The sequence below is a fragment of the Antedon mediterranea genome, chromosome 3 (genome assembly GCF_964355755.1).
Source record: "Antedon mediterranea chromosome 3, ecAntMedi1.1, whole genome shotgun sequence".
NCBI lineage: Eukaryota > Metazoa > Echinodermata > Crinoidea > Comatulida > Antedonidae > Antedon > Antedon mediterranea.
Window position 1 is genome coordinate 18,498,343 of NC_092672.1, and position 19,481 is coordinate 18,517,823.

General features: G+C 34.2%; 2 protein-coding genes across 2 annotated transcripts in view; both read right to left on the minus strand.

Moving 5' to 3' along the window:
* Positions 1 to 5,555: 5,555 nt before the first annotated feature.
* Positions 5,556 to 19,088, minus strand: LOC140044100 (uncharacterized). Its single transcript, XM_072088580.1, has 6 exons — positions 19,062 to 19,088; positions 18,827 to 18,995; positions 18,226 to 18,320; positions 12,065 to 12,232; positions 8,896 to 9,027; positions 5,556 to 5,789 (listed from the first exon to the last, which is right to left on the minus strand). Exons 1-6 carry the CDS (start codon positions 19,086 to 19,088, stop codon positions 5,763 to 5,765), a joined length of 618 nt encoding a protein of 205 aa, XP_071944681.1. The 3' UTR covers positions 5,556 to 5,762.
* Positions 18,915 to 19,481, minus strand: part of LOC140044997 (uncharacterized) — an 82,434-nt gene continuing 81,867 nt past the window's right edge. Inside the window, exon 9 of the mRNA XM_072089726.1 lies at positions 18,915 to 18,995. The gene's annotated coding sequence lies outside the window, so the exon portion shown is untranslated. The remainder of the gene's footprint in view (positions 18,996 to 19,481) is intronic.

Consider the following 19,481-nt stretch of genomic DNA (forward strand, 5'->3'; position numbering starts at 1 on the left):
GCTAAAAACTATGTGAAATACATCTATTTTACACATTTTTTTTGGGTGAAGATCATGTTCAATTTTAATATATTTTGTCACTGTCAATACAAATAAAATGTTACTGTGGATACTTTACATGGTTTTTTTAAATTTATAAAATACAGTACTCATGACAGAAATTCAATCCAGTTTTGTTCACACAAATGTTTTTAAGAATTTTAACACCAACCGATGATTAGCCCTAAATATTTAGCAAACTGTCCCTAGCTCAATAAGAGGTACACTACAGTTTAATTTGTTACTAAATAAGAGCTAGCGTTTACGCTGATCGCCGAATGTCTTACTGTATTTATTTAGTGTGGTTCTTATACTGTATAAATATAATCTTCTGAAATAATTTTCTGAAATGTTCATGGACTCTATAATACATGGTCATAATATTTTTCAGTTCGCATCAAATTGTGCCTACCCGAAATGCTATAACTATCTCATGGGGACAAGGTTGCCAACAGCCTGCAAGCTAAACGACTTCTTAGATTTCAGGGATGACCCTAATGCAGAGCAATTAAACTTGCTTGAACTCAATATTGATAGATCCTCAATAACATCACTATCCACAAACACATTGTTCAACATCATGTGCATTACACTAGCTTCCAACCAAAAACCCAGCTGGAAATTATGCCATTGCAGCTACAACTTTGCATACAGGAAATGTTTACTGGCATCATATTCCATTTTATAAGTTACAAAAGATACTACTACAAAATATTAGGGACCTTACGCAACAGGACGGGATTGTAGGGCGGATATTCTGTGTTCATTGGAGCATAACAGATGACAGAGAGGCGTTTTATAGTTTACACACCTTGCACAAAGACGGCGTCCGGCCAGAGACAACATGGCTTCATTGAAGGTGGCAAGAGAAGCTGTCTCATTGATTTCAGCTCATGCATACATTTTTCACATTGTCCTGTGGCTTCCATCCTGTTGCATAAAATCACTATTTAAGATTGTACAATAAAAATAAAGAAATGTCAGTAAAATTAAAACTAAAAAACATTAGGAAATTTACATTTAGATAATCAGAAATATTTAGATAATCAGAAATATATAGAATTCAATGATCGATAGATGTTAGTTTGTAAATGTAATGTTTTATGCCGAGTCCACACACAACTGGCACCAAACTGGCAACGTTACCTTCACATTACGTGACAATGATCATTATTGCTCATTATTTTATGTCAATTTTTTAGAATTTTGAGGTAAGATACTGAAACACTCAGAAACTATTACAATCATCTGAATGTATTATTAAACATGAATAGAGAAAATAGTAGTATAAAATAAAACTAGAACTGAACTTCACTAATTCTCTGTATATGACCAAGCATTCAATTGAACTCTCACTAATCTCTTAATAACATTTAAAAAAAGAACAAGTGAAAACAATTATATTGTTTGCAAGTATTTTGTAAATGATTGGCGAATGCCATTCGATTACAGTCGTTATGCTAATATTATAACGATAGATTAAACTGCTATAGAATGGATAAGACATATGAGGTCTTTGACACTTCAATGCCTGGAAGTTTTAGAAGATTTGAAGTGTAGATTTGTTATTATTTGCATAATGGATACACAATTAATAACATTAGTTAATGATATCTTGTTCTTAATGATGTTTTTAATGTTAATGTTGTTTGTAGATGTGAATAAAAAAGCAGACAATATTGACAATAATGTTAATAGTGGAATTATGAATACAACTAAATTTAAAACATTCATTGTTGATATCTTGGACTTATTTGATAATGCTCTACATCTAAGAATGTCAAAGACGCAATAACTATAAAAAAGAAAATTGATTATACAGGTAATGCTAATTGTGAATTTATCAAATGAATTTAAGGGAATAGTTGGTAATATCCGCAACCTATTAACTTATGGTACAGCGTTTACTTTGGAGTTTGATAAAATGTGATCTACGTATTTGAAATGAAAGCAGACGACATCTTTGTTACATGTTGCTGTAAACATATCATATGCAAGACAAGATATGTGTTTACCTAAACTTTTCTGTTCATACAAGAAAAGAAACAAACTCAAGAAAACATTGTGTCATTAATGTCCTTCCCAAGAGAAACCTATCTCAATCTGAAGCCGGTCTATACTGTACAATTTTATGCTAGAAATTACAAATTTATTTGATAGCTAATCATCAGGTACTCATAATATAGGACCAGTAACAATATTGCTCAATATGCAAAATATAAGATTAACTTAGAACGAATTAACTACCAAAAAATTGATATGAGGAAAAACTATATAGAATCCAATAACATACCTGGTGATATAAAAACAAAATTCTTCAAATCAGATTTTATAAAACTGAAAAAAGATCTACAAAAAACATTGTCAAATATAAACCATGTTGACATGGTTCCTACCTTTACCACTGATCATCTGAATGGTGACATGTTGCTGAATGATTTGGTAGCTATTATGCAATCCTACTGTTCTTTTGTTGACTATATGTTTGGACTTGACTGATGATGTCCTGATTCTCAGTTTTAAACTCTTAAGCTGTCGATTGCAGATGTACTGATCATTCTGTCAATCTAAGTTGTTGTGTTGACTACAGATGTGGTGATTATTCTGTCAATTTAAATTGTTGTGTTGACTACAGATCATTCTGACATTTTAAGTTATTGTGTCTACTGCAGATGTGCAGATCATTCTGTCAATTTAAGTTCTTGTGTCGGCTGCAGATGTGCTGATCATTCTGTCTTTTAAGTTCTTGTGTCGACTGCAGATGTGGTGATCATTCTGTCATTTAAAGTTCTCGTGTCGAATGCAGATGTGGTAATTATTCTGTCATTTAAAGTTCTTGTGTCGACTGCAGATGTGGTGATCATTCTGTCATTTAAAGTTCTTGTGTCGACTGCAGATGTGGTGATCATTCTGTCATTTAAAGTTCTTGTGTTTACTGCAGATGTGGTGATCGTTCTGTCTTTTTAAGTTCTTGTGTTTACTGCAGATGTGGTGATCGTTCTGTCTTTTTAAGTTCTTGTGTCGACTGCAGATGTGGTGATCGTTCTGTCATTTAAAGTTCTTGTGTCGACTGCAGATGTGCTGATCATTCTGTCATTTAAAGTTCTTGTGTTTACTGCAGATGTGGTGATCATTCTGTCTTTTAAAGTTCTTGTGTTTACTGCAGATGTGGTGATCGTTCTGTCTTTTTAAGTTCTTGTGTCGACTGCAGATGTGGTGATCGTTCTGTCATTTAAAGTTCTTGTGTCGACTGCAGATGTGCTGATCATTCTGTCATTTAAAGTTCTTGTGTTGACTGCAGATGTGGTGATCATTCTGTCATTTAAAGTTCTTGTGTTTACTGCAGATGTGGTAATTATTCTGTCATTTAAAGTTCTTGTGTTTACTGCAGATGTGGTAATTATTCTGTCATTTAAAGTTCTTGTGTTTACTGCAGATGTGGTAATTATTCTGTCATTTAAAGTTCTTGTGTTTACTGCAGATGTGGTAATTATTCTGTCATTTAAAGTTCTTGTGTTTACTGCAGATGTGGTAATTATTCTGTCATTTAAAGTTCTTGTGTTTACTGCAGATGTGGTAATTATTCTGTCATTTAAAGTTCTTGTGTTTACTGCAGATGTGGTGATCATTCTGTCATTTAAAGTTCTTGTGTCGACTGCAGATGTGGTGATCATTCTGTCATTTAAAGTTCTTGTGTTTACTGCAGATGTGGTAATTATTCTGTCATTTAAAGTTCTTGTGTTTACTGCAGATGTGGTGATCATTCTGTCATTTAAAGTTCTTGTGTTTACTGCAGATGTGGTGATCGTTCTGTCTTTTTAAGTTCTTGTGTCGACTGCAGATGTGGTGATCGTTCTGTCATTTAAAGTTCTTGTGTCGACTGCAGATGTGCTGATCATTCTGTCATTTAAAGTTCTTGTGTTGACTGCAGATGTGGTGATCATTCTGTCATTTAAAGTTCTTGTGTTTACTGCAGATGTGGTAATTATTCTGTCATTTAAAGTTCTTGTGTTTACTGCAGATGTGGTGATCATTCTGTCATTTAAAGTTCTTGTGTTTACTGCAGATGTGGTGATCGTTCTGTCTTTTTAAGTTCTTGTGTCGACTGCAGATGTGGTGATCGTTCTGTCATTTAAAGTTCTTGTGTCGACTGCAGATGTGCTGATCATTCTGTCATTTAAAGTTCTTGTGTTGACTGCAGATGTGGTGATCATTCTGTCATTTAAAGTTCTTGTGTTTACTGCAGATGTGGTAATTATTCTGTCATTTAAAGTTCTTGTGTTTACTGCAGATGTGGTAATTATTCTGTCATTTAAAGTTCTTGTGTTTACTGCAGATGTGGTAATTATTCTGTCATTTAAAGTTCTTGTGTTTACTGCAGATGTGGTAATTATTCTGTCATTTAAAGTTCTTGTGTTTACTGCAGATGTGGTAATTATTCTGTCATTTAAAGTTCTTGTGTTTACTGCAGATGTGGTAATTATTCTGTCATTTAAAGTTCTTGTGTTTACTGCAGATGTGGTGATCATTCTGTCATTTAAAGTTCTTGTGTCGACTGCAGATGTGGTGATCATTCTGTCATTTAAAGTTCTTGTGTTTACTGCAGATGTGGTAATTATTCTGTCATTTAAAGTTCTTGTGTTTACTGCAGATGTGGTAATTATTCTGTCTTTTTAAGTTCTTGTGTTTACTGCAGATGTGGTGATCATTCTGTCATTTAAAGTTCTTGTGTTTACTGCAGATGTGGTGATCATTCTGTCTTTTTTAAGTTCTTGTGTTTACTGCAGATGTGGTGATCATTCTGTCATTTAAAGTTCTTGTGTCGACTGCAGATGTGGTGATCATTCTGTCATTTAAAGTTCTTGTGTTTACTGCAGATGTGGTAATTATTCTGTCATTTAAAGTTCTTGTGTTGACTGCAGATGTGGTAATTATTCTGTCATTTAAAGTTCTTGTGTTTACTGCAGATGTGGTGATCATTCTGTCATTTAAAGTTCTTGTGTTTACTGCAGATGTGGTAATTATTCTGTCATTTAAAGTTCTTGTGTTGACTGCAGATGTGGTGATCATTCTGTCATTTAAAGTTCTTGTGTTTACTGCAGATGTGGTAATTATTCTGTCATTTAAAGTTCTTGTGTCGACTGCAGATGTGGTAATTATTCTGTCATTTAAAGTTCTTGTGTTTACTGCAGATGTGGTGATTATTCTGTCATTTAAAGTTCTTGTGTTTACTGCAGATGTGGTAATTATTCTGTCATTTAAAGTTCTTGTGTTTACTGCAGATGTGGTAATTATTCTGTCATTTAAAGTTCTTGTGTTTACTGCAGATGTGGTGATCATTCTGTCTTTTTAAGTTCTTGTGTTTACTGCAGATGTGGTAATTATTCTGTCATTTAAAGTTCTTGTGTTTACTGCAGATGTGGTAATTATTCTGTCTTTTTAAGTTCTTGTGTTTACTGCAGATGTGCTGATTATTCCGTCATATAAAGTTCTTGTGTCGACTGCAGATGTGCTGATCATTCTGTGATTTAATCTGCAGATAATGCTGTTATTTTAAGTTCTTGTGTCGACTGCAGATGTGCTGATAATTCTGTTATTGTGTCGACCGCAGTTAATTCAGTCATTTAAAATTCATGTGTTGACTGTGTGGAATGCAGGTATTCTGATTATTCAGTATATTGTGTTGCCTTTAATCATCTCGGACATTTCTGTTTGGTTATTATTTAACTTCGGACATCTGTACTGCATTGCTGTATAAAAAATATTAAATATATTTAGTCTTTTACATACAGGTATTTATTTAATTAGTATTTTAACTCATTGGATTGGTATTGCTTTGGTAAATATGAAAACAACATCAGCAAACTATAGCAAATATCAAACCTGAAACAGAACAATTTAAATGAGATTTGAATCATATGATTAAAAATCAATTCATTCAAGTAAACCTGCTTACAATAACATTGTAAGCAGCTTACAATAACATTGAAGGTGGTTATTCAAATTCAATTAAAGGGACAGTCACAAATATTTTGAATGAGATTTTAATATGTAACAACTGTCTAATTGAGTTGGTATTGCAACCAGCCTTGACCTCCTCCACTTCTTCCGGTCAAAGTTCAATAACATTTTATGCATTTACGCCCTCTACGACGAATAAGTAACGAATGTTATAACACTTCACCTATTTAATTTTTTTCAAAATATTTTGGTATGGATTGATGGCCCTTCACCTACTTTACCATTTGCCACCCCAGTTCTGCAAACTTGTTTGCATCTACGCCCTCTACGCCAAATCAGTAACTGGCTTTTACGAACATTATAAAATTGACCTACTTAATATTTTAAAAATATTTTAGTATGAATTGATGTCCTTTGACCTACTTAACCATTTTCCACCTAGTTTCTACGCCCTCTATGGCAAATAAGTAAGTACAAATGTTATAACACTTGACTTACTTAATTTTTTCAAATATTTTGGTATGGATCGATGGCCCTTGACCTACCATTTGAATGAATGCGCAGCTTCCACAGCATTTATTATCAAATATCTAAAAATATTTAAAATTTGTTGTTTGTACACGGACAAAGCTCTTAAAGTTATAAAAAAACATCAAAAAACATGATAATGAAAAAGCACATCAAAGACACAAACAGCATAGAGGCAAAAGAGAAATTCCAATAACAACAAATTGTCATATTATTCTATGATGAATTTCCTGTTTTCCTATGTTGATGTTATCATAGGTCATCCAGACTCCTAGGTATTTAAATGCTTACATTATGAAGATTTGTGCACTTTGATGTTGATAATAGAGGTTAGATCCTATGAAAATCACATATAGAGCACACAGAGGGACAGACGATGCCACAGCCACTCTCATTCACAACACTCAACAACATCTCGACAAAAACAACACATTCACACGCCTTCTTTTCATTTACTTCAGTTCCGCCTTCAACACAATACTACCTCACATTCTCCTTTCCAAGCTTATTAACATGAATATAAACTCATCTATCATTCTCTGGATAAAAGACTTTTTAACAAACAGATCACAACAAGTTAAATTCGGAAATGCTACATCAACAACCACATTCACCAATACAGGCTCACCACAAGGCTGCGTTTGTCTCCCCTGTTATACATTCTGTATACAAACGACTGTAGAAATGCCACCGACTCCTGTCGTTTGATAACATTCAAGATGCTGAAGCGCTTTAGAACTATTTTACCGAAATAAAGTTATTTACAGAGTGGTGTAAAGAAAACTATCTTATTTTAAATTCTAAGAAAACCAAAGAAATGATTATCGATTTTAGAAAGAAATAAAGTAATCATGATGATGTAGTAATCGATGGTGAATGTATAAAAGTTGTCAAAGAATACAAGTACTTAGGAACAATCATAGATGATAAATTAAAATGGAGCAAAAATACAAACATGCTATATAAAAAGGGTCAGCAACAACTGCAATTTAAGAAATTTAAAGTAGATAACAAAATTCTAACCATGTTTCACAAATCGATGGTACTTAGCCTGATATCTTTTTGTTATGCTGTGTTGGGAAATAGTCTCAATGTAAAAGATAAGAGAAAACTACATAGAATCGTACGAAGAGCTAGTAAAATGCTAAATATCCCTGAAATCGATCTTAATATAAGATTTGATGAGTCAGAGTTATCACTTGTAAAACAAATAATGGCAAATATAAACCATGTCCATTATGTGCCGAGTGCAACTTTTTAACACGTTCACTGCCACGGCGTATTTATACGTCAAAAATTGCGTGTCGCTACTTGCCAAGACGTAATACTACGTCAAAATCGTAGCACTTTTGTATTGTATGTAGAATCGCTGGCAGTGGTGATTGGAACAGGAATTATCGCATGGCAGTTTATGAATGATGTACGTAAACGATAATCTAAAAATATTTTGAATGACATCATGATAGTCTGTGACCAGATGTTACACTTTCAAACTGTAATTTAATATGTAAACGGGACTTGGCACTGGGACAGAAATTACGGAAAATGCCTTGGCAGTCAATGTGTTAAGGTCATGGTGCCATTTACGGAGTATTCTCTCACGAACTACAAGATATAGTAAATCGTTGGTACCAAGTTCAATTAAAACTTTTAATAAGCAGTGCAATAGATAAATATACAATTATGAATGGACTGATTTTGCGATATTTTACATATTTTAAATAAAGTATTTTTTTATGATATTTTAATAAAGTACATATTTACTTCAATAATTTGCAATAATCTGCAATACGCCTAGTCTTTCCTCAAAACAAGTTACGTGTGCTTTTTTATATTTTAATTTTTATTTCTTTTGTTGTAAGTATTGTGAATGATGTACAGTATAACTCTATATATGTATGTATGTGTTATGTATGTAGTGTATCAAACGACACATTTCCTAGTTTCGAGAACTTTATTGCGTCTATGCCCTCTACGCCGAATAAGTAACTGGCTTTTACGAACGTTATAACACTTGACCTACTTAATATTTTCAAAATAATTTAGTATGAATTGATGACCTTTGATCTGCTTTACCATTTGCCACCCTAATTCCGCGAACTTTATTGCGTCTACGGCAAATAAGTTTTACGTTCGTAAAAGCTAGTTACTTATTCGCTTTAGCGGGCGTAAATGCATAACATGTTATTGGACTTTGACCGGAAGAAGTAGAAGAGGTCAAGGCTAACATGTTGATGCTATAACAACACAATTAGACAGTTATTACATATTAAAATCTGTTTTTAAAAATATTTGTGACTGTCCATTTAATTGAATTTAAATAAGGACCTTGGAACTAGTAACCAACTTCACAGACATCTAGCTCACCTCCATATCATCGTCTTCATAAAAGTAGTGATCCAGAATTTGTTGTGCTAGTTCTTGAACAATGTGTATGTTGTGATTGGCAAGGAGGTCCAGGCGATCCAAAAAACCAAACTCTTCAAACTTCATTTTGCTCTATCAGAAGAAATTAAATGAATTGTATCAAAAAAATTAGTCTGGGTTCCAGACAGAGTTTTGTCTTAACATTAGTAAAAAGATAAATATTTTGGCACATATGGCGTTTCATACGTATACAACTAGATTTTGGATACTCCGTCTGGGCACACACGTACAAGTCACGTGGTTTGACACCAAGAATTCTTGCATACAATTATCCAGTTGACTAGTTTCAGCCGCATGCCATTGGCTTATCACTAGTACGCAGTTTTAATATTCATATTTCAGAATTTCAAAGACTCAACAACTAAGAAAAGATGATGCGCATGCGCTATGTTACGTTTAGACAATGTGTACCTGGGTCAAAGATTTTATATAGCCAAAGGCTAGATTGCAAAGAATATATGTTATAGCAGTTCAAAAGTGATTCTCCATGGAGAGGGAACAAACAAGATGGCGGCTGCAATCAACCAATCAGATATGCCCTATGCAGTACGCACCACTACGCCTGTGTTGAGCCTATCTGCGTGAGAACGATACGCAACGCAGCGCGTTAAGCGTATAAATGCGAACGCATTCTATTTGATCATCATATACAAAAATTGCTAGATTACCAAGAAATTATTCATTTTATTGCAATTAACAATAATTATATTTATTTTATAAAACCTTCACTGTGCTTTGACAAGAATATGTGTTGTAATTTATGTAGTCTTAATGTATTATATTAGATTATTATTTTTTATATTAAATAATGTTTTTGAGCACATTTACGGCCGCCATCTTGTAGGTTCCCCCTCCTGATGTTAGAATCACCTTTAGTCTGGAGTAAGCCCTCTAGTCTTCTTATTACATCTCTCTGACATAAGTACATTGATGAACGTTTCTAAAGCCTAAAAATGATTTTATATGCCTAGTAGTCTGGGATGGGATTTTTCCCAAGAACAAAACTCGTCTTGATATGATAGGCTAGCTTCACCACAAATCAAACATTGAATGGATCATTAAGCAGTGATAATTTGATAAGAGATATTATAAGAGATAATTCTCATCCAGACCCTGTCCTGTGTGTGGTAGTGTAGCTCTGTTGTGTGCCGGTGGTGGTATGTACCTCATTGGCGTTTTATTTGGCAGGTCATACGTACGAGTTGAGTAGGCCTAAGGCCAGGACTAAACAATATAAACAAAACAACTTGGCAACACAATTTTATATTTCAACAGTTGTTCAGTCTTGATCATACATTCAGCACTGTACATACTTGACCTTTTTCATTTTGAAACAAAAATGATCATTGGTCGATTCGAAATCCATATTTACATACCACCCGCCCCATATAGACAAATACTGTATGATAACGTTAACCTACATCATTCTTATCAGATGTTTGCAGTCTGCAAATCGAATTCTATACGTGTTTCACAAGTCTGTATTTTCAGACCAAAATCGAAATAAAAACAAATAAATAAAAAAAAAGACAATACAGTAAATACAGACTTGGGGAAAGTCTACAAAAAAGTATATAAACTATAATTAATTCGTCACTATATGTTATATGCATTGATTTAAATAAAGATAATTGATTTTTAAAAGATAATTGATTTTGAAAAGATACATCGATTGATTTTCTCAGAATCTTTAATTATTTATAATATATGATAGGATCTTGGAAACGCAAATACAAAAGCCGGTATCACAATCCGATCCAAATCTGCATATATTGTCATAAACCGCATTTGTTACATAATAATAAAGACATAAGTTACTTTTTATCTAGAATTCATTATAAATCATGTGTATAATCTATACAATAAGAAATAAAATTGAACAAACAATACGGATAATAAAAAAAAAATCTTATTTTGTTTCGTTCCCCACGATGAGACTCGATCTCGGTACATTGAATGCCAAAGACACGAGCACAGACCACGGAGCCATACACAACTGACTAAAAGTAGTGAATAATAAATTTACCTGTAACCAAGTGGAAAGCCTAGAAAGTGATTTAACAGAGTTCATATGGATAGAGATTAAGCAAACGCGTCATAAAAGCTTGCTTGTTGGATTATTCTATAGACCACCAAACGCTACACTTGATGTCCTCCGTTGTTTTACTTCGTCTGTTGAAATCGCTATGCTATACTACAAAAACAGCGAATTCCTTATTCTTGGAGATTTCAACCTACCCAAAATTAATTGGACTAGCAACCCTCATTCTGCTCCAGCTCAGTCTATGGAAGAACACTTACTTGATGTATTGCTTTCTAGCTGTGGCCTATTTCAATGCAATATGTTTTGTACAAGACTGGATAAAATGCTTGATTTTGTTATTTGTAGTAAAAACATTTCTGACAAGGTCTATACCACCTAACGATATTTTTTTTATCTGACTACTCATCTTTGAGAATTGATTTCTGTTTAAATTTTGATGTTAATACAAGTCAAATAATCTTCCTTCTGTCATGATAACGTTTCGGTCCAGTCTAATTATGATAAAGCTACCACATTTAATTCTTATTTTCATTCTTTTTTTCAGTGAGCCTTCTGTAGAAGTTGCAGGATAACCCTTGTGATTGTTAAAAATCATCAGCATCATCATCTTTTTTTTTGTAAATTTTGTGTCTAGCGTATCTCTAAAACTTGGAAACATAACATCACTAACTTTCTCAAAATATCGCCATTCACGTGAAGTTGTGCAGCTAACATTTTTATGAGTTAAAGTTAAATGCAATTTTATGATTATAGCATATTTAACATAGGTCGAAAGCAATGAAACTTAGCAAAAGTTTAATTTATATCATACACTAACATTCTATTGAAAAAAAATGTTATGTTCAACAGAAAGTTATGCATGCACACGCGTTTAAAAGTTTAAAGTGCGAAATATCAATTTCTAATCAACTTTCTACGCGTATCTTGTCATTTTGAGCATGTCAAATGTTCCCACATACGCGCAAATTTTTACGCACGCAGTGCGCATGCAGCGATTTGAACTCGTTTGATTTTTTAACTTTTTTTAAGAGTCAAATAAAAAGAAAAAGCAAATACAAATTCTACCTGTCTATAATACATTAACATCATATTACAAAAATTAAGCGTTCCAGTAAGTAGTTCAGGGTCTGGTGAGGTAAGGAATGGGATGACGGCTTGAATGACACCCTGTTGCAATAGCTCTTCACAGGTGTCTCTACCACTATATGCCATATTGCATAGACAAACCAGTGCCTATAAAAAAAACAAATAGTTATGGAAAGTTATAAATGAAGTTCTTAATAGAAAAACCAAGTGTTTTACCTAATAAGGTCAACAATAGTGATAGTACTTTGACATGTGATCCAAAGGGTATGTCTAGCACTATATTTAGTCTCATATCAATTAAATTCTTTGACATGACTATATTGATGGGTAAACCGATTGAAACAACCTAATTGCTAGGGAAGCAACCGGAGAGCTCTTTACGGTAATCAAGCATGCAGTATATTAACAACAAGAAAGCATGTACATGGTGAAAGGATGAAAATTTTAGAGCTGTCAATCGCATAATTTCAGACTTTAATAGACTTATGTATTTTGTTACAAAATAATGTATTAATTAATGTGTAATTAATGGGTGGGCTTATAACCGAGTGTCTCATTTTGCATGAAAATTAGTCAAAAGTCAGGGGTGGGCTTATACGGTAGTATGGTACTTTTATTTAACAAGAGGTTAAAACAATACCCTGGGGACACTTCCAACACACCAAAAACAACCAGGAACAATTTTAAGATTCAGCCAAGAAGCCTTTTTCACAATTAAAATCTCATTACAAGGAATCTCTTTGGTTTTATACAACACACTTCTTGTTAGGATGTTGAATATGCGTGTTGTATAAATGCGCCCATTTTAGGCTTCCATCTAAAATCAAAATAAGTTTTAAAAAATAATTTAAAAACATAAATTTGCAAAAGGTACTCTTTAAATGACTCCTAGATCTATATAAGGCGTCATCTACAAATTATTTCAGACCACAAATCAGCGTCCAGATGCGTTTTCTATTGTTTACACAAAAACGCGTCTCAAAACCTGTCTGATTTGGCTACGTCTAGACGCCAATATGCATGTTCGACTATGGCTCCGCCGTTATATACGGCTGACTGCACATTGTTATACTGACGTGTACTGGTGGTAAAACGCGCTACATACAAGTGAATTCATTGATTTTATAGCAATAACTTTATTTATGACAAGGATGGACTCATGGGCATAACACTGTTAATTATGAAGTTCTTGCTAATTCAAACATTTCATGGACTTGTTGCAACTGTGGAATGCCCAATTTTTCCACATCATTATTCTCACAATGGACCATTGAGATGTCAAATAGTTCTTCTAGTACAAGTACAAGTTATAGCTTAGATAAAAATCCACTCAGTCCACCGGTGGCGACATGTTAACAAAAACCAACCACCTTCCAAAGACACACACTTGAGGGATGAAAAAGGCATGATCAATGAAAGGACTCGGACTAAACCTAAACGTGATACCGCCAAGGTACCATTAAAAATTCTTGTTATAAATTTCCAAAGCATAAAGAACAAAACAGCAGAACTTGCTGTCTGCCTGGACATCAATAAGCCAGACATTGTAATAGGGACCGAGACCTGGTTAAACCCCACAATTGGTAGTATTGAGATTTTGCCTCATGAGTATACTGTTATCCGCAAAGATCATGATGACTCAAGGGGAGGCATCTTACTCGCATTTAAGAAAAACCTTGTTACCGCACATATTACTGATACGGACACAAACTGTTAGATTGTATGGGCAGAATTACAAATTACAGGTGCTAAATCACTTCTGATTGGAGACTTTTTATCACCCCCTGATAAGAAAAACGCCGCTTATCTTCAACCGTTAAGAAAATCTTCAACCAAAATCAAAAACATTCACAACTGTAACGTTTGGCTAGGTGGAGATTTTAACGTAGGTGATATAGACTGGGAGAGACAAACCATTAGACCAGGAAATGATCCAAGAAATGTCTGTCACCAACTAATTGACCTAACTTCAGATTTCAACTTGGAGCAGCAGGTTATGTATCCTACTCGACATAATAGGATTTTGGATTTATTCTTCACAAATAACTCTACACTAGTTGATAGTTCCAATGTAATACCGGGATGTAGTGATCACGACGGAATTGCAGTAATCACCATGAACTTGAAACCAAAACTAAATGCCCAGAAAGTTTATTTGTATCATAAGGCAAATATGATCGAACTCAAACAGGACATGAAAAAACAGAAGCGATGTTGTTTGTGTGGAGGATTTGTAGAAACAATTTAAAGTCAAGTTGTTCGAATTGATGGACAAACATATACCAACTAAAATGTCTGGGAAGACAAACAAACCACCGTGGATAAACAATAAAATTAAGAAAATGCTACGGCTCAAACAGAAAGCCTACAACAAAGCAAGAAAAACTGGCAATGTAACAGACTGGGACAAATTAAAAAATATACGCCGTTACGGACACACACCTTTAAAGTAACAAGAACTGCTCACAGGAGATATATCCGTGAATTTTGCTTGGCATAAAAAAAAACAGTTTTGGTCCTTCGTAAAAAGCTTAAAGAAAGACTCCTCTGGCATACCAGCACTTATAGATCAAGGATCAGATAACATTACAAAAGCGGAACTACTAAATACCCAGTTCACATTTTTACTAGGGAGGATTTAACATCTATCCCCCAAGTTGAGCCCTGTAAACACACACCTATTCCTGATACTGTTGATCCAAACGGCATTGAAAAATTACTCACACCAAATAAAGCTCCAGGGTCTGATGGAATACATCCACATATTTTAAAGGAATTAGCCACTAAACTAGCCCCTATTTTAACAATAATCTACCAATGCTCACTAGACACTTGTCAACTACACAAGGATTGGAAATTAGCAAACATCACCCCGATTTTAAAAAAAGGGGAGAGAACTAAACCAAGCAATAATAGGCCAGTATCGCTTACTTCGGTGTGCTGTAAGTTGCTTGAACATGTAGTCCACTCTAACATTATGGACTGTTTTGATAAAAACCATACACTCACTGATCAAAACACAGGTTTAGGAGCAAGCATTCGTGTGAAACCCAACTTATTCAAACTATACATGATCTAACCTTTGCACAAAATAGCAAACACCAGACCGATGTTGTAGTAATTGATTTCCCAAAGGCGTTTGATGTAGTAGCACATCAACGTTTACTTGTTAAATTAACACATTATGGGATCTGTGGCAAACTTATCATTAGATTTCTGTATTTCTTGCAAACCGATTACAGTGAGTAATTGTAGGCGGCGAGCACTTCAAAATTATTGCAGCAAGATCTCGACACTCTGTCAATATGGCAGAGAAAATGGCAGATGTCCTTCAATGTAAACAAATGCTATCTCCTCAGAATTGCGGCATCAAAAAACCCAATTGCCAACAACACAGTCTTGGAAATTCGATCTTGCAAGAGACTCACACCCACACCTATTTAGGTGTTGACATTGCTCACAATCTGAAATGGAACACACACATTAACAGAATAGTTAGCACAGCCAATAAAACTCTTGGTTTTGTTCGCCGAAACCTAAGTTTCTGTAATACGGACACTAAAGCAACTGCATACACTGCACTTGTAAGGCCAACCTTGGAATATTGTTCTGGGGTTTGGGACCCCTTCACCACTGAACCCACACAAAAAATTGGTAAAATTCAACGGCGAGCAGCCAGAATGGTCCATAACAACTATGACTGGCAACAGAGCATAACAGAACTAATCTGGCTCTGCCACTCCATTTTTATCTGGCGCCGGCTCAAAGGCAAACCAGTCGATCTTTAACCAGCAAATCATTTATCCAACACCAAACACGCACTAATACTTACAAGTTCTCATATGTGACAAGAACAACTAGGGACTGGAACGAACTACCTCCAAGTATACAGAACATTGAAGAAAGTGAATCTTTCAAGGAAGCATTAAAAGAACACTCAAGAAACATATCACCTGAAATCAGAGACTAAATGCGCACAAACCCTGCTTGTTTTGATCCTTAAGCAGTACCCGAAAGAAGAAGAAGAACTTTATATTAGCCTTTGACTCCATGCTTTGACATATATTAATTAGTTTGTGGTGTTATTTAGTGTTGCGGCTGTTCTTTTTTTGAAAATCCATAACAAAATATCAATTTTTAAGCACATTTTTTTTTATCATGTAGTATCCACTGTATCAGTCGTGTAAACAAGCGGTAAAGACAACGAATTAGTATTCGTCGCCTCTGACCTAGTTTTACGTGTACTGGTTTGACATTGTTTCAGGCCTTTGCGTATGCAGTATCGCCCGCACTACCGGCGGTAAGACAATCAAATCAGTACAGGTATACCCTTTTACCCCCGACAGAGTATACTGCAAATTTTCGTTTCTATTTATTCGCGACCTTTTATTTTCGCGATTTTATTTTTCTTGTGCTAAAGAGTGAATTTACCACATGCAAAAAAACGTAAAAGTTAACTTTTAGAACATGGAATCACTCAAACTATTGACCTAAGGTAGTCTGCTAGTCTGTCTAACATCCATCATGGACAGACCTTTGGTTGGTCTTGTCTAGGCCTAGGAAGATAGAATTTAGGCACGTACGATCGATCTAGCTAGTTTAGGGCAGGTCTCTAGGCCTAGTCAGGGTATCAGGAAAGACTGCTAGTTATGATATATTATGCTGTGTGTGCATTTTGTTGTATAGTTTAGAAGATTCCATTTTCATAAAGGATGGTCATAACATTATGGAAATTACAATACAGTAATGTAGGCCTGCTGTTCATATTAACTACCTAATATATATGGTAGGCCTACTTCCGTAGTAGTTTCCTAGCAGCAACATCCATGCCATTGTTTATATTCCCACGGTGTTGCTGATAGGCCTAATATAATATTTTTTAAGAGACATGATCCAACACAATGAACTAGGCCAACATGTAAACATAGAGACATGATCCAACACAATGAACTAGGCCAACATGTAAACATAGAGACATGATCTAACACAATGAACTAGGCCAACATGTAAACATAGAGACATGATCCAACACAATGAACTAGGCCAACATGTAAACATAGAGACATGATCCAACACAATGAACTAGGCCAACATGTAAACATAGAGACATGATCCAACACAATGAACTAGGCCAACATGTAAACATAGAGACATGATCCAACACAATGAACTAGGCCAACATGTAAACATAGAGACATGATCCAACACAATGAACTAGGCCAACATGTAAACATAGAGACATGATCCAACACAATGAACTAGGCCAACATGTAAACATAGAGACATGATCCAACACAATGAACTAGGCCAACATGTAAACATAGAGACATGATCCAACACAATGAACTAGGCCAACATGTAAACATAGAGACATGATCCAACACAATGAACTAGGCCAACATGTAAACATAGAGACATGATCCAACACAATGAACTAGGCCAACTAATAAAAATAATATACCAACAAAAAAGATAGTACAAAATTCATTCTAAATATAGTATCAGAACATTCAGACGGTCGCTCAAAAAGACTGTCGACAGAAGATCGTAATTAATATAGACCTAGTTTTTTTGGTCACATGGCATGACACGCGATACTCTCTGTTTTACCGCAAACCTCTTGCTTGTTTTTTTAATCGGTACAAGGGGTGGCTACTGTACAAAACAGTATTTAAGAAGATCATGTGCCTGGATTTTGTGTCACATGACATTAAAACTGTTCCCAAAATCCCACAACTTGCATGTTTTTCCCCTCCAAATTCTGGTCGGGCCTTTTTCTTTACACATGTCGTAATAATAATTTAGAAGGCCTATGTTAAATCTAACATGGAAAATATATTTATTTTGCATATATGTTGTTGGTGTCCTAGCCTGTTTTTATAATTCTCTAACCAAAGGTAGGATTAAATCATTTATATAGTGTAGACCGCCGAAAATCTCTCTAAATAAACAAATACATTTTTATTTTATACGGGTTTCAATCACACAGACGTGTCTTCGCCGCGATTGGGTAGCTCATGAATATTCATAATAGATTGTTAATGAGGTTCTGCATTGGACAGACGCGTCTGATGGGTTCCAAGTTGCCAGACACGTCTTTGTGGTCTGAAATAATTTGTAGATGACGCCTAATTCTTTACCTCTTTTTGAATATCAAATGTTTCTTCACATCTTTGGACAATGTATAATATCAGGTTTGGTATCTTGCATACAGAACTACAAACAGTAACATCAACTATAAAACAAATCATACGTTTTAAATAGCATTTTTCAAAATTGCTTTGCATTGAACATTTAATTCTGTCTTATATATTTACATAGCACTAAAAGTACTGATATAACAATTGTTTCCCATTTCCATTTGGTTTTTATTTTATGACAGACTTAGACAAAAATGCGTTTAATCAATTGTAATTGTTTTTATTTGATTTTTTTCCACAGGCCAAAAAAACTGTTGACCCCTTTGTGAAATTGGTGAATGCATTGTAGAGTCCCAAATTGTAAAATCACAAAAAAAACATAAAAACAACAAAAACCTTTAAAATCACTGCAATTCGTAACATTTTTTTAACGGAATATGTTTTTTCAAAATTCATAACTTACAAATTGTTTTATAATTTTGCTAAAAAAAATTAAATATAAATTTATAAACAAAAATTAAAATATTTTTCCATAAGAATTGGACAAAGCATAAGCCCAATTAGTTTGTCACTATGATACAAACCATCCAATTTATAGTACCTAATAGATTGCTAAGCAGCCACAAACTTTCTTTTCTGATATGCCTGTGTTGAGAGTTCACAAGAAATGGAAAAATAGTAAGAATACATCCATTTTGCATCACCAACTTTATGTTTTTTGTAGGTCCACTGCATAGGTTACCAAGACAGCGGACAAGTGGTGTCAATGCCTACAAAAGAAACAATACATTTACACATTTTACATTGCATTTATTCATTTGATAACATTTATTTACAAACTCTGACAACAAAGTACAATGCATATAAAATAATGATAATAGGTCAGAAAATGAAGGCAGATGCCCAGAAAGATGAATAAGAAAATAATAATAATTAAAAAAATATAATTAAATAAATAAATAATATAAATATATATATACAGATTTCCTCATCTTATTGTTTCAAATATATATAAATATATAAATATATATAAATCCAAAGGCAAATTACTGAAAAACTGACAATGCTGTGGGTACCAGTGGCTGGATCTCAATAGAGATACAAAAAAAAGTGAAAAGCTAAATCAAAACGATAAAGTAAAACAGCCAGAAAAATTAGCAGAGTGTTCACCTGTCAATGTTACAGTATTTGCTACAACAGGTGAATAAACAAATCTAAATATTTTGAAAGCATCTAGACTTTATCTGCATCAACAA

Bases quoted from the DNA above. Each gene is read 5' to 3' on its own strand.
- LOC140044100 (XM_072088580.1), bottom strand. From the start codon at position 19,088: ATGCATTGTACTTTGTTGTCAGAGTTT. The intron at 18,321-18,826 runs GTACTATAAATT...TTTGTTTTATAG, and splicing joins GCTGCTTAGCAATCTATTAG to TTGATGTTACTGTTTGTAGT. The intron at 9,028-12,064 runs GTAGAATTTGTA...TTCTTCTGATAG, and splicing joins TGTTAATGTATTATAGACAG to AGCAAAATGAAGTTTGAAGA.